Consider the following 15,001-nt stretch of genomic DNA (forward strand, 5'->3'; position numbering starts at 1 on the left):
GCACCCTAAGTGAAGCTTGATTTGTTAGAAAGTTGCAGACTTCTTTCCAACTGTCTGGTGGGAATCCTTTTCCTGGAAACACGGACCTGTTTTCAGCCTGAGTCAAATCGGTGTATGTGTTGAAGTGAGCAGCCATATTGGCTGCTTGCAGCGCTCTGTGGACTGTGCTCCTGTGATGATTTATTAAACAAGCTGTGGACTGTTGGTTCTCGCTCTGCTCATCTGCATTGTTCCATTCCTGCTCTCACAGATTTAGGATTCTCCGTTGCGTGCTGCTCCGGATTGCAGCCAGATCACCGGCTTGGAAACATATTGTTATATATTCTTCCCATATTTTACGGTTTTAATAAGAACCACATAAATATATCGTTTAGTTCTGTTGTTTGCATGAAATCCTTTGAATTTGAGCTTGAAGCAACATCCCTAAGTTTCATGATTATCTTTGTCATTTGGGGTAAATGTTACATGCTGCTTTTCACATCTGCACTCTGTTTGTTCAGCAGCCAAACACACACACACACACACACACACACACACACACACACACACACACACACACACACACACACACACACACACACACACACACACGCACACACACACACACACACACACACACACACACACACACACACACACACACACACACACACAGAGCAGCAGCAGTGCTCTGATTAACAACTCCACACCAGATACCTGAATCCGATGCGATCGCATTCTAAAAAAACTCTTTCTTTGTGTTTTATCCATGATTTTTTAACCCTTTTGTTTTTCATCCAGGTAAAAATCCTGTTTCACCCCAATTTGCAGAAACATCTTATAAAACCTGACTGTTGTCTTTAAAAGAGAATCAGACCAAAGGTCTCCCCTGACCCGAGGCTGTATCCTTCTTGTATTGTGTTGCACCTTTGTAAGGGAAAGGTGTTGATTTAATGCATCTGACATCCATGCTTTTGGACATAGAAAAGGACATTTTCCAAGAACCTGTTTTAATGTTTTTGCAAAAAAAAAAAAAATATATATATATATATATATATATATATATATATATATATATATATATATATATATATATATATATATAAAGAAAAATAACTATATATATAATTACAAATAATGTAAAATTCTCGTCCACTTGTCTTTTCTCCCGAGCCGGTGTAATACAGTATTCTGTGTATTCCTCCCATGTGGGCAGATGTGTGGGTGTATTCTGAGGATGTGCATGCAGCTGAGATCATTTGGTTTGTCTGATAAACAAAAACAGAATCAAAAATGTGTCTTTCACAGTGGAAAGTTGGATTTATTACCTTTTTTTCCTTTTTTTATTTTAATATTTTTTAATAAACACAACTGGTGCACACAGTGCAACAGAAATGGAGGCTAGGACTGAAAAAAATCATGAATAATTAATTTTTATGTTCATTATAAACGTCTCCCTTGAGGAGCTTCAGGAGAGATCTTATGTCTTTACTCTGTTGCATTTGTATGGTTTGATTTATGTAGGTTTCCACATAGCTATGGAAAAGCAGCTTGAAACACGGCTCAGTCTCAGAGTGCAGCAGCAACATCCGTCACAGACACTCTACAGCCCATTCATTTATTAGTTTCTGTAAATTCAACTCAACCAACAACCTCTTAGAACACAAACATGAGCTGAAAGGGCTCAGAACAGCTAAATGTAAAATACTGGAGATATTTATAAATCCTGTCCTGCAGCTAATATCTGCAGCTAAGGAAGGGAAAGAGCTCCTGTACCTAAAATAGTCAGTTTGTGCGTTGGCGTGTAGGTCGAATCACTGGAAGACAGCTGACTTCTTCAGACTTCCCTCCTTTAGTCACGTTTCTGGACTTTATTTGTCCTCTCACTGCACTCCTCTTCCTCTCATTCATTATGTCTTACCTGTCATGGTTTTCCTTCCACCTCTCACCTGTCCCCCGCTTGTCCCCAGCTCCTCTGTGGGAGTTGATCTCCATCTTCTCTGAAACATCACCCTGCAGCACGAAGGTCGCAGGTTCGAAACTCGGCTGCGGCCTTTCTGCGTGGAGTTGCATGTTCTCCCCATGCATGCGTGGGTTTCCTCCGGGTACTCCGGTTTCCCCCACAGATCACAACATGCCCTATAGGTTATAAATTGTACGTCGCTTTGGATAAAAGCATCTGCTAAATGAATAAACATAAACTGTTTACGCTCTTTTCCCTTTTCCTACTTCTGTCACTCTTCAATCCCTCGTGTCTTTTATCTAACAGTGAATAGTTTTGTTCCTCTTCCCAGTGACCTGCTTCAGCACTGCCCTCAATTCCCCATCCTCCCTTTTCCTCCAGGTTTCCACATGCCTGCTCAGAACTCTTTCAATGACCCAGCCTCCTTCTTCACAACTCTCCATCCTTATCTTCCTCTGCAAAGCCCAGGAATTTTCAGCTTTGATCTCTATGTCCTGTTCTGAAAAAACTTCTCTGACTCCGTTACCATGACAGTAAGAAGGAGAGAGACCTTTCAGGAGTGCGAAGAAGATGTTGAGAAAGAGCCAGGAGGGGATCAGGAGATTTTAGGCATTGGATTTGAGGAGGAAGGGTTGAAATGAAGATTTAACTAAAACACTATTTTCTTTCTTACATGTGAAAAAAGAAACAGAGACTCCAAAAGCAGTGGAACAGCCACACCGGGCCGGTTACCGGGGAGAATGTTCAGATCGCTGTTGGACACAAACAGCATAGAGACACACCCTGTTACTGTAAGAGTCTAAATCATTAGAGAAAAAAAAAACATGAATTTATTTCTTTTTGGATTCCACTGATTTTCTCTTCTGTTACAGTCGTTGATCACTTTCACAAACAAACGTGATTCGTCCGGAACAAAGAGGAACATAGACAAAAGTCCATGAAACCTCTCTGTGGACAACAGTCCATTTTTACTAAGACAGGTGAGAAAGCTCCGCCCCTGTGGAGCTCCATAGCTCAGGTATTTTCAGATGGTTGTGTCACTCTCCAGCTTTGAAGCTATCCGTCTAAAAGTTTCTGCTCTTTTGCAGACAAACCCTTTGACATTTCTCGCCCTTGCAGATTTTTTTATAAACAAAATCAGAAACTTTTGTCTCCTTCTATCTCTGCCGTCCATCACTGCTGCATCACGTCCAATTTTCTCAAAAAACAAGCTTTTAAACTCTCCAACAATAACTCTGCTCTGTCTCCAAGACCCACTGCATCTCCCACATGGAACACGTTATGTGTTGTGAACTCTGAACTCTTCAGAGGTACAGTCTGTGTGTTAAAGACACATACAGACAGGTAAATAACACATCCTGTGTAAAACCAGTGCTGGATTTTTTTATATTTGGCTCTAAATGCAAAAGTTCTCCCACCAGCCAAACAAACTTCTCATTATTCCGTTATAATATTTTTACCATCAGCTGATCAGCCAGCAACTCTGTTTCTACGCTGCAGACTTGGTTGTTTGAGACATTTAGGAAAGCCTGCCTTTGCTACCTTTTCTGCAAGCTGCTTTGTAAGCGACCTCAGACTCGGCTCCTCCTCCGTCCTATCAATGCCTTGTTTGTTTCTGCTGCTCCTCTGCTGTTTACATACAGACTTCCCCATTTGCATGTGGAAGAGCAGAGATGTGTCTGAACATTTAAACAGACAAATAACAGATGTTTGTAGCCCGTAGCCACAGCCTCTGATGAGTTTTTATTCTTCTCTGAGGAGCTAAAACACTGAGCATTAATAGGACTTCATTCTTAATGAAACATAGCTTAAAAACTGTGAAATAGGGCCGATGAAACAATATGTGTTGTAAAAGTTAGTGGTGTGTGTCATCGTCGAGGATACAACACACATAAAAATAAATAAAATAAAAATATTGTTTCAAAACCATCAACGATACCAAAACACAAGTTCAGTCACCTGAAGCCTGACCTTTTGAGACCCCTTTAAACTCCAGCTCCTACTGTGAAGCCTATCTGAGCTCCAGAGGGGGCGGGGCTTTCTCACATTTTTTACCAAAATCCCAAAATTGTGTAGGTAGAAAATTCATGAAAATGTGAAAAATGCTACATTTAAAAAGGAGGATAGTGGTAAATAAAATCTTTTGTAATACTTATTATATTAAGACACTTCAGGTTGTTCTGTCGGGTTAAAAGGAAAGATGGGAAAATCTGAGGACGCAGAAGAAACGTTAGAGTTAATGAAAGGCAGAGAAAGGAGGGAAGAAGGCGGCTAAGTTTGACTTCACTTCCCACGCAGAGAGAGGGAACGAGTGAACAACAACAGGAAGAGGTGAAGGAGGGAGAGAGGAGGGGAGGGGAGAGGAGGGGAGCAGAGAGGGAGCTCCTGTTAGAGAGAGAAGGACTCTGTCTCTCCTTCTTCTCTGTACCATGTGACTGGCCACAGCTCCAATACCGCTCTCTTTCACTCTCTGCCTCTTCTTCCATCCTTTGCTCGGCTCACATTATGTTGGACTAAGAAGGAAGAAAAGCAGGAGGAAGAGGAGAGAAGAGAAGAGAAGAGAAGAAGATAAAGAGACGAAAAGAAGGAGAGGATGTTTTCAGTTTCACTTAAGTGCCGGTTAGGGGTCATCAGACGCCGGATCAAGGGTACAGTTTGTGTGTGTGTGTGTGTGTGTGTGTGTGTGTGTGTGTGTGTGTGTGTGTGTGTGTGTGTGTGTGTGTGTGTGTGTGTGTGTGGTTCTTCTAGCAGTTGTTTGTGACTGGCAGCAACACTCCTGTGTGTAGCTCTGTATTTGTGGTGTGTGTATAGATCTTTGTGTGTGTAGTTGTATGTGTGTGTAGCAGGTTTGCATCCCTGCACCGTCCTTGTGTTTCTCTGCGAGGATACGTTGTGATGAAAGTGAAGGATGCCTTCCTGCTGATGTGGATTTCGTATTATTATTGCTTTATTGTGTGTTTCGCTCCTCGTTCCTAACCCTGGTGGTGTGTGTTACTGACGCTGACCATCTCCAGCACCCGTACCCTAAAAGAAACATAACAACTCGAGTGCACTTTTCTTCTGTGACAGGAATGAAAGATGTCACATTCCTCTTAGCAAGTGGCTTTTCTTGACCTAAGAGGTTAAAGTGATTCGGCCAGCAGTTGAAGGCACTGATTGCTTTTACCTTTTCTTTGTCAGCTTCAACAAGTCACTTCTTGTGTCTCAAAGTTTCTTTTTCCAGCTTTACCTAACTTTATCCTCTCTTAACTTCTTTAATGGGGAAAGAGTTTACCTGAAGAGGAATCCTGACCTCACCAGGATGGATGAGGATGAGGATGGCTCACCATGCTGAATCAATTTTATTTCAGATTTGTTAAAGATTGTGTTCTTTTTAAAAACTATTTTGATTCTATCTTAATGAGAAATGTGCCAAGTAGTGTAGTTGTAGCATGATAAAAATCTGACTAAACAAAGTTATAGATGTCAAATCCTCACTGAGAAAATATTTGATTCATATAGAAACTTCTCAGAAGATCAGATCATTCCACCAGGGGGCAGCAGACAGGTACGGGACTAGATGATGAAGGGTTTCTGCTGAAGGTACTAGTCCTGATGCTCCATCTGGGTGCTTTAGCACTAGCTTTACTGTAGAAATGTAATTCTGGTGACTAATTAGTTTCCTGGGCCTGTCCATCAGGCTTTTAAGGACAGTTTCTATGCCAGAAGGGGTTTGATGAGAACTTGCATCAATGCTGATGAAGTTTAAACAAGTATTTGATAAGTTTCCTGATAGAATGGTGAAATTATAATCTTGTATACATGTGAATTCTTCCAAGAACATATTTATGGTGATTTCTCTTGGTCCTCAAAGACTTTTAATATTATAACCCCCCCCCCCCCCCCCCCACACACACACACACACACACACTGAGATGGAGACTTAAACTGTAACCGTAAGCATCAAAACACCAGTAAAACTCTGACTTTATATTTTAAGGGTTAGGATATTTCTGAGAGAGCCTGGCTTTGAGATTAACTCTCTCGTCTCATGTGCTTTTCTTGAACCCGTTTCCACACCTTTGATTGAACAGTTTATTAATCATGTTTGAGTTTACCTGTCTGCCTCTGGAGTTCTTGAGTCCTACTATACTGTCCCATGACGAACTGCTTTAGCTGAGGAGTCTCTCTCTTTTTCTTGTATGAGAATGAGGGAAAGGCAACTCCACTGTCAGTTACAACAAGAGCAGACTTAGTTCTTTAAACATTTAGGACAGAAGCTTCTTAACTTTATATGTTACAGAAGAAAAACACCTGACTGATATTTATGAAGATAAGGCTGAAGTGTCCCAGGTCTTTTAGGGAACAGCCCAAGGCTGTCGGGTCAGCAGGATAGTTACAGTTATATTCTCATGATTAAGATGGAGATGGATGCACAAAGGTGTGTGTGTGTGTGTGTGTGTGTGTGTGTGTGTGTGTGTGTGTGTGTGTGTGTGTGTGTGTGTGTGTGTGTGTGTGTGTGTGTGTGTGTGTGTGTGTGTGTGTGTGTGTGTGTGTGTGTTATTATGTTTGGATGCAGTGTGTGTGTGGCCAAAAGCAAAGTTGATGTGAGCAAGGAGGGCTTCCTGTATGTGCTCTGATAAAAGTGAGAGGCCACATGAAGTCATAAAATGAACGGTTTGTGTTTCTTTTCTTGGAGTTTGTGATCTTTTCTGCAGCAGAGAGGAATCAGAGTCATCTCAGTTCAGCTCAAAGAATCAGCTAAAACATCTCATCAATAATCAACACCGACTTTTTGGACAAATGACATTTGTAAAGGAGTTTCCAAAATGTCTCAAAACATTTGCAAGGGTTCTCGTTTACATCACTTCCTCGCTCTCATGTTGATGATGGAACCTGTCAGACTTTTTTTTGCATCTTTTATTTCTGTCTGAGTGGATCATCACTTTAAGTATCTTATTCTTGTTCTAGTGTGCATTTGATTCAGTCTCAGATGTTTGTTTCATTAGATGTTTTCTTGCTTTTGTTTGTTTTAGTCTCCACCATTATCTTTTTTGTCCTTCATGCTTTTTCTGTTGCGCTAACTTGATTGGTAGGATGAATGAATGAAGGAATGAATGAATGAATGAATGAATGAATGAACAAACGAACGAATGGACAAACTGACAAATTAATTAATTAATTAGTGACCTTCACTTGTATAGAGCCTTTCAGAGTAAGGACTCTGAAGCACTTTACACTACAGTGTATCATTCCTCCATTCACACAGTCACACACTGATGGTGATGAACCACGATGTAGCCACAGCTGCCCTGGGGCGCACTGACAGAGGCGAGGCTGCCGAGCACAGGCGCCACCGGTCCCTCCGACCACCACCAGCAGGGTTTGAACATGAAGAAGAAAAAAGTCAAACAATCTTGGACATGATTAAGATATTTTGACTCTTACGGTCCCCGTAATTTTGCTCATCTGCCCACCTCTCCGATTTCTACTGCTGCCCCTACAGTCTCTCAGTCCCAACCTTTCAGGACCAAGGATAGCGTCTGTGTGCCACCCTCACTCTGTCAGCCTGCAGGATCAGCACCTTGGAGAGAGGCATGCCTACCAGCAGCTGAGGCAGCAGCTATTACCACTCAGCCTCACCTGGAGGACTTTAGCAGACACTCAGGGGGCAAGACACAAAGCTACTGTGTTTTCCCCTCGCCTTGTGTTGTGTGGTATGGTTATTGTTAAGCTAGCCGTTTGCCTTGGCAACACAACTCTGTGGTTTATAGTCTTTTGAAGCATGGTTTTGAGAGTTCTGAGCTAAGAGAAATGTAATTAGGCTTAAGGACATTTTGGTTTGGTTTGAAGCTCGGTGCTTCTTCGGTTGGCAGTTTTCTGTTTGAGTAGTTTGTAACTTTTATTTATGTTGTGGTTTACTTTTAGTCCTGCTTAGGGATTTCTGTTTGTTTAGAGCTGTCCTGTTGTGTTTAGTAGTGCTGGGGGGTTGTCCAGCTTTTTGTGATTCCAGGGTATTTTCTCCCTGTGGGTTAAATTGTATTTACTGTTTATCAGATGTAGAAGGTTTGTTTTATTTGTAGCTTTATTCAAAACCTCATTGACTTGACTAATCATTTGTTTAAATAAACATTTTTGTTTTCTCGTTGAAAACTCCTGGAGTTCATTGTTTTATGTTCTTCTGCTTTCTGTGTTGTCCCTCTTGAGCTCCCAGACAAGAGGGGGCATTACAGTGACTAAGCTGCTTACACCCCAAATGACCCAGTCATGTAAAAACCTGCTGTAGAAAAGTCAAAGGTTTCAAAATAAGAGAACAGTGACATCGTTCAGTAGTGAGTAAATTTGAAGGTCGTCGTCGTCGTCGTCGTCTTCCTCCGCTTATCCGGGTCCGGGTCGCGGGGGCAGCATCCCAATTAGGGAGCTCCAGGCCGTCCTCTCCCCGGCCTTGTCCACCAGCTCCTCCGGCAGGACCCCAAGGCGTTCCCGGACCAGATTGGAGATGTAACCTCTCCAACGTGTCCTGGGTCGACCCGGGGGCCTTCTGCCAGCAGGACATGCCCGAAACACCTCCCCGGGGAGGCGTCCAGGAGGCATCCTGACCAGATGCCCAAACCACCTCAACTGGCTCCTTTCGATCCGGAGGAGCAGCGGTTCTACTCCGAGTCCCTCCCGAATGTCCGAGCTCCTCACCCTATCTCTAAGGCTGAGCCCGGCCACCCTACGGAGGAAACTCATTTCGGCCGCTTGTATCCGCGATCTCGTTCTTTCGGTCATTACCCAAAGCTCATGCCCATAGGTGAGGATTGGGACGTAGATCGACCGGTAAATCGAGAGCCTGGCTTTCTGGCTCAGCTCCCTCTTCCCCACGACAGATCGGCTGAAGGTGCTAAATAAAACTCATCTTTAACTGGAGGGTGTGCATGCTGGCATCCTACAGCAGAGTGGCTTCTGGGTAAAAGGTTAGGAGGGAAAACCCTAAATCAGCTTCCTGCTATTCATCATATTTTTGAGTCTTATGAGATCATTTTCGCAGTTGGAAGTATGAAGCTTCATATGATGAAACAAATGATCTACTTCTAAGGCAGAGGAAGAGTGTGGGCTGTGATTGCTTCCATATTTATATTCACCACATGTTCTTAAAATATTCTAAAGGGAACTTTACTTTTTTCTTATTCCACCATTTTATTTTATTTTATTTTTTTACCGTTTAAAAACATTAAATCTCAGAGCAAAATATCTTTCCTGGAAGGTTTGGATGGTGAGGAAATTCTATGTGGAGAGGACGTGATGATCAAGTAGGAAACATCTGGTGATTCGTTTTTATAAACACACAAATTTAACACTTGGGTTTTAACTTGGCTGAAGAAGAAGAAACCCTACTAAAATAATTATATACAAGAAGACATTACAAGGACATATGATGAGAGCGCGGGGTACAACATCTGTATTTTAATCATTGATGATCAGTATCACTGACGAGAATTTTCCAGCCTTATTCTGGGGAATTTAACCAATCTTTTTTGTAAAGTTTAAGAATCAAAATAACATTTTCTTTGCTTTTTTAAATATCGGTCTAGTCTAAAGCAAAATTTTAATATTTTTGAATCATTTTCTTGAGCCAGTAAATGCTAAAATGACCCTTTACAGGGTTAATGAAGCATCACTCGGACCCCCTCCACTATCTGTGGCCAGAATACCACACTTGCAGCTTTAGAGTATCTGGACCAGTCGCTGTTGGATTTAATAAAGTAGAGCTGGCATGCTGGTGCTGCAGTCTGCTTCCAGTAAGTTTCCTGCATGTTTTAGATCGTGAGCACAGGTGATTTGTTTGATGTAGTCATGAATCGATCTTGTACACGCTAATGAAGGCTGAGGTGATGTTTCAGCTGTTAGATGACGGCGTTAAAAAGATGAACACATAGCGCTGGTTTTACAACAGTGAGTAAAAACAAACTCTAGGAGTGCTAAAATCAAGCCAAAACTGCAGTTTCTGGGGATGCACCAATGCTACTTTTACAAACTGATACTTGGATCTGAGTACTCACCAAAACCAATTACCGACACCGATACTACTACCACACACAAAAAAAAATGCAATGAATTGGAATACAGGTTTTATTTTCTTCTCTGCTTTCAACGGGAAACGACTGTGAGTTAGATAAAAAAAATAAAATATGTTAATAGAAATGATCACAAAACTAAAATATTAGGTGAACAGAAATGACTAGTTACAGTGAAGCCACTGTCAGGCAAGTGCATTGGTATCGGTTCCTGGTATCAGTTAATTTTCTGGTATTAGTTAACTTTTACCAAGACTGGTATTGGTATCTGTATCGGCCCAATACTGGTGCATCCCTAATAGTTGCCATTTAAAAATCATTCCGTTTAATTCAATGAAAATGTTCTTCAGATATTCCAAATATGTCCTGAACATTTCAGCTTCATAACCTTTTGGTGTATTTTTAGTAACACATAATGAGTCACAACAAATGTTGAATAAACTTCTTAAATTTGACTCATATTTATCACCCGGTACATCATTCTGAGTTACGATCCGTGCATTCTTCAGTAAACGCTCTCTACCATGCAGCACCTGTTGTCTTCTGCTGTCAGACTGACTCATCAGTACTTTTGAAATCTCACTGAGCCTCGTGTATTTCCCGTTTCATCCTTTTAAAACTCATATTTTAACACTGGGTTCTCTTTGTGAACAAAATCTGGTTCAGTCAGACTTTTCCCAGTTTGATTCTGTTTTTAGTTGTTGTGGCTCAGCTGTTTACTGCTGTTGCATATTGTGACGATGAAATGTGCTTGATAAATAAACTCACTTAAAAAGTGAACGTAGGCCAGACGATGGTTTCAGGATGTGAGTGAGGAGATGAGATGCTGCTGGATTGAACCTTTTTGATTCACCTCATCAGACTCTAAAAAGATTAGTCTCCAGACGTCATGCAACATTTGTCCTAGAAAACAGTTCATTCACTCAGATCTGCACAAAAGGTCAACCCGACTTCCTTTAGAGGAGCTTACGGCATCCATTGCTGCCTGAATCTAAGGATGTTTGCAGATTAATGACAGCCGTGCTCTAATCAGTCACTTTGACTTTTTGTGAAACGACAAAGTCACAAATTAGATCTCCTGAAGTGCGCATCAATTGTGAACTTGATCTTTCTGGTAATTTTCCGAGAATTAAAACTTTTCAGTTCTTTCTCAGGCTGGTGTTGCTTGGTAACATGTAACTTTTATTCTCTTTTAAAAAAGTGAAAAAAAAGCTATATTTAGGGATTAAATCTCACTTTGTTTTACCCTTCTCTCTCCCTCTGTTCATTTTACACCCACCTACCTAGTTATGTTAAATAATAACAATTGTAAACAAAAATTACATCTCAATTATTCTTGTCTGAAAGGTGAGGCAGCTTTATTTGTGTAGCACATTTTATACACAGAGGCAGTTTACTGTGCTTTCCAGTAGCAAGAATAGAACGACCGTTAAAATCAACGTGACAGCACAATTAAGACAGCACAATTAAAATACACAAATTAATTTAGATCAAATCAATTTCAGACTTAGGAATCAGATAAAAGACTAAGGCAAAGGGTGATCAGTACCCGTGCAGAAGGTGCAGCATAGAAACATTCACTCAAAGGCTGATAAAAGAAAAACCTAAAATCTGTCACGTGGCAGAGCAATGAGCTAAATTTAAGAATTTGTCTTTCTGAATGATAAAATCACACCTTGATTCAGTGATGATCCCGTAAAGATGAAGGATCTAACCTGACTTGGCACCATGAGGATAAAATCTGAGTTAGTGGAAATCCTTTGTACTGCTAAAACATGTGAGTCTGGCTGCTGCTGCTGCTGGGAGTTAAATTATGACATTTTTAATGGAAAAACAATGTTTACATGATTTCCAACCAGCGAGGCATTTAAAAGAGGAAACGGCAACCTTAGCATCGAACCCCTGGAACCCAGACAGGATGTTTTTTTTTCCCTCAGGAGGACATCAACATTCACGCTTGTTTTACAGCCAGAAAAGCAGCAGAGAAACATCCATAAAACATGAAAGAGGGTTTGAAGTGCAGCAATTAAGATATTAAGTCCTACTTCCTTTGAATTTTTGATCTGACCTTCATTCAGGCCTAAAAGTTTCCAGATGAACGTTTTGATGAGACTCAACACTAAACTATCAGTTTTGTAAAAGTGTTTTTCCAGGAAGTCATTTTGCTTTTGGACGTCCCATGGCCGAGTAATCTACCTTTTCTAATCTTTGTTTGAGTTTAGGGTTAGTGAAGTCAAAGTGAAGCCTAAAGGTACCAAAAGAAAGACTTTGCACCGACCCACTCACATTTTTACACCTAACAGAAAACTACTTTTTACAGGGAAAGTTTTTACAGTGCAATTTCCCCCCTTAACAGTCACCTGATTAGTCAGATTGAATATTTTTTTGGTGATTAGATAAGTCTAGCAACTGTTTTGATTTCATTTTTACTGGAGAAAGACTCAAAATCCCAAATGAAGTTATTAACCAGGAGTTTGGGATTGTAAAATTGTCACAAAAAAGTTGTTTGTAGTATTGTAGTTGTTTGTAGTACTCAGATTTTATCCTCACGGTGCCAAGTCAGGTGAGCTTATTCAATTTTACGGGATCATCACTGAATCAAGTATTTTAGATTCAGATTCAGATATTATTGTATTAATGCCTCAGGAAAGTTTCTCTGGGAGAGTCAGTTTCCTGCAGTGGTGCATCGACAGAAATGTAGAAAACAAAAACTGTCAAAGTGTGGATAATAAAAGAACAATTACCGGTAGTAATTTATTAAAATAATAAAAATACAACATACAAACGGATTTTGTGTCTTCTTGTTTAAACACATTACGCGTTGAGCATTTTCCTCAGAGAACATCTTATTTTATGATTATTGCAGGTTTTGTCTTTCAGCATGGAAGGATGATTTCCTTTCAGCATCTTGGTTCAGCTGTTTGTCAACTAGGCATTGTTTTCCAAAGCATCTTTAAAATAAACACACTATTGTGCAAAATGATGAAAAATGTGATGATTGGATCAGAACGACATGTCTAAGTCATGTCAAGTCATGAGTTTTAAGAACTTATTTAAAATTCCAGAGAGCTGAGGGGTGAAAAGTCTGAAATGGCAGAAGCTGCATGCTTTTCCTCCATTATCTTTCTATACTGTCTCAGCTAATTAAGACATGTTTTTATATGAAAATGAAGAAAAAACTAACTAATCACAAACATGAAGTGATGCAATTGTTCTAAATGAAATCAGTGGTAGTGAAATGAATCAACTGCTAAATGTATTATGTGTAAACACAACAGTAATAAAATAAAAATAAATTATTGTCTTTTATAAAGTTGTGGCTCAAACCTCAGTGTGGGTCAGTAAGCAGCAGTTTAAAAAAGGCAGCCAGAGGTAAAATTCCTTTGACTGGCATGTGTTAAAACCTCAGCGGAAAAAAGGTTTTTGGATTTAGTGTTTCGTTTTGTGCGCTCTCAAACCAGAAGATGGCTTCCAGTCTGAGCCTGTACCAGCTGATGACGGCACGCCAGTAACTCTGCACAAACACTCATGTCAACAGTAGCGTATCGTTGGTGTTTCTGCGTTAGCATTATAGCAGACAACAACGTGTCATCAGTCAGATGTAGCTTCTGAAACCTCAGCTAGTTGGTCAGAGTTGCTTTTTCTCTGGGAGAATGTGTTATCAGAGAGTTAAGTGCAGCTGGGTCACCCAACATGCGATAGCAACAAGCTGGTTAGCCGAAGAGGAGAATACACAGCTGGATTCAGACAACAAGCAAGTCAATCAGAACGCAGTGGGTTCAATCAGGCATGGAAGGATGGTGAACATCTTCAGAACCAAGATCTGTACCTTTTATTTACTTTTGTTGTGTTTCTGTGCTTGCAGACACAAGCCTAGCAGCGCTGCTTCAGGCTTCCCCAGTATACCTCAATTATCTACAAAAAGTAAAAAAAAATACAATGTGCTGCAGTTTTTGGTGGTAAATATGTGGTTAAACCATCTGACACTAGCGCTCTGCCAGTCTCATGAGAATAAATTGTCAGAATATGTGAATCATCTTTTAGTCCCAACCTTTGAGCATGTCGTAGCATCCACAAATGATCTCTTCTTTCCCTACTGGAGCTAACACGCATGCTCCAGTCAGAAACTGTTTGCAGTCAGCTTGCTAAGGTCCTCCTCCTAACGTCACCAGTTTTCATGACTTTATTGTTGCTCATTTGGCTCAGACCTTTTGCTGCAGCTGTAAACACAAGTATCCATAAACATTGAGACCACAAAATACAGCGTATCATGTAGCACCAGTGTACAAATGCTAATGACTCCTGCTCTTCACTGCGTAGAGGAGAACATTTGATTTTCTATAATAGTTTATGACAAAATTCCCTAACAAAATAAAAACTAACTGTTTTTATAGATGGTAAAGTGTAGTTAAACTGAATTTCTACAACTCCCATGCAGAGTCTGGCCAATACCTTTAACTGTTGCATAGTTATAATGGTTTTATCTTAAACCCTCTTCATCGTTTCTTAAGGAACAAGGTGTTTGATAATGTTCCAATGACATTTTACCCAGAAACAGCTGAGGTGGGGAGGGGTGATTTCTGATGTTTCATATTTAATCTGCTGTTTCTGTTCCTAAAGACAACATTCAAACTCTGCTGTTTGTTCCAGCTTTAGAAACCTGTGAAAAGCAGCATCAGAGCAACGGCACGCCACTCTGACTGACTTATTTGCTTAATCTCCTATCCTGGAAATGTAGAAGATCAGGGATTATAGAAAATAAATCTAAGCTCCCTATGCAAAGCTCCAGGGTGTGAAAGTAACAGATGTTTTTGGTCTAAATGAGCCTGGTGTGAAAATCAGACAGCTCAGCCTGTAGTTTGTCCCTTTTGGGTGTCAGTAGAAGCTACAGATCAGCATGACCAAAAAGGGGAAATCTGGTTTGTTTTGTTCTTTGATGGAAATTCTCAGGCTGCAAAGGCATCGACAGCAGGCTCCAGCAACCTTCACCAGCTCCCGTGGTGGGATGCCAAGGTGTTGG

At 40.7% G+C, this 15,001-nt stretch overlaps 1 protein-coding gene across 10 annotated transcripts in view; it reads left to right on the plus strand.

The window, feature by feature from the left end:
• The window catches only part of grip2b (glutamate receptor interacting protein 2b), a 217,787-nt gene that overhangs the window by 102,654 nt on the left and 100,132 nt on the right, over positions 1–15,001 (plus strand). For 2 of the 10 annotated variants that reach the window (XM_070549514.1, XM_070549519.1), the window contains exon 1: positions 4,308–4,590. The exons of the other annotated variants lie outside the window; for them this stretch is intronic. In XM_070549514.1, the coding sequence (XP_070405615.1) occupies positions 4,536–4,590 (55 nt within the window). In that variant the 5' untranslated portion in view covers positions 4,308–4,535. Of the gene's footprint in view, positions 1–4,307; positions 4,591–15,001 lie in introns of those variants that run through there. 10 annotated transcript variants of the gene reach the window in all.

The sequence above is a fragment of the Nothobranchius furzeri genome, chromosome 3 (genome assembly GCF_043380555.1).
Source record: "Nothobranchius furzeri strain GRZ-AD chromosome 3, NfurGRZ-RIMD1, whole genome shotgun sequence".
NCBI lineage: Eukaryota > Metazoa > Chordata > Actinopteri > Cyprinodontiformes > Nothobranchiidae > Nothobranchius > Nothobranchius furzeri.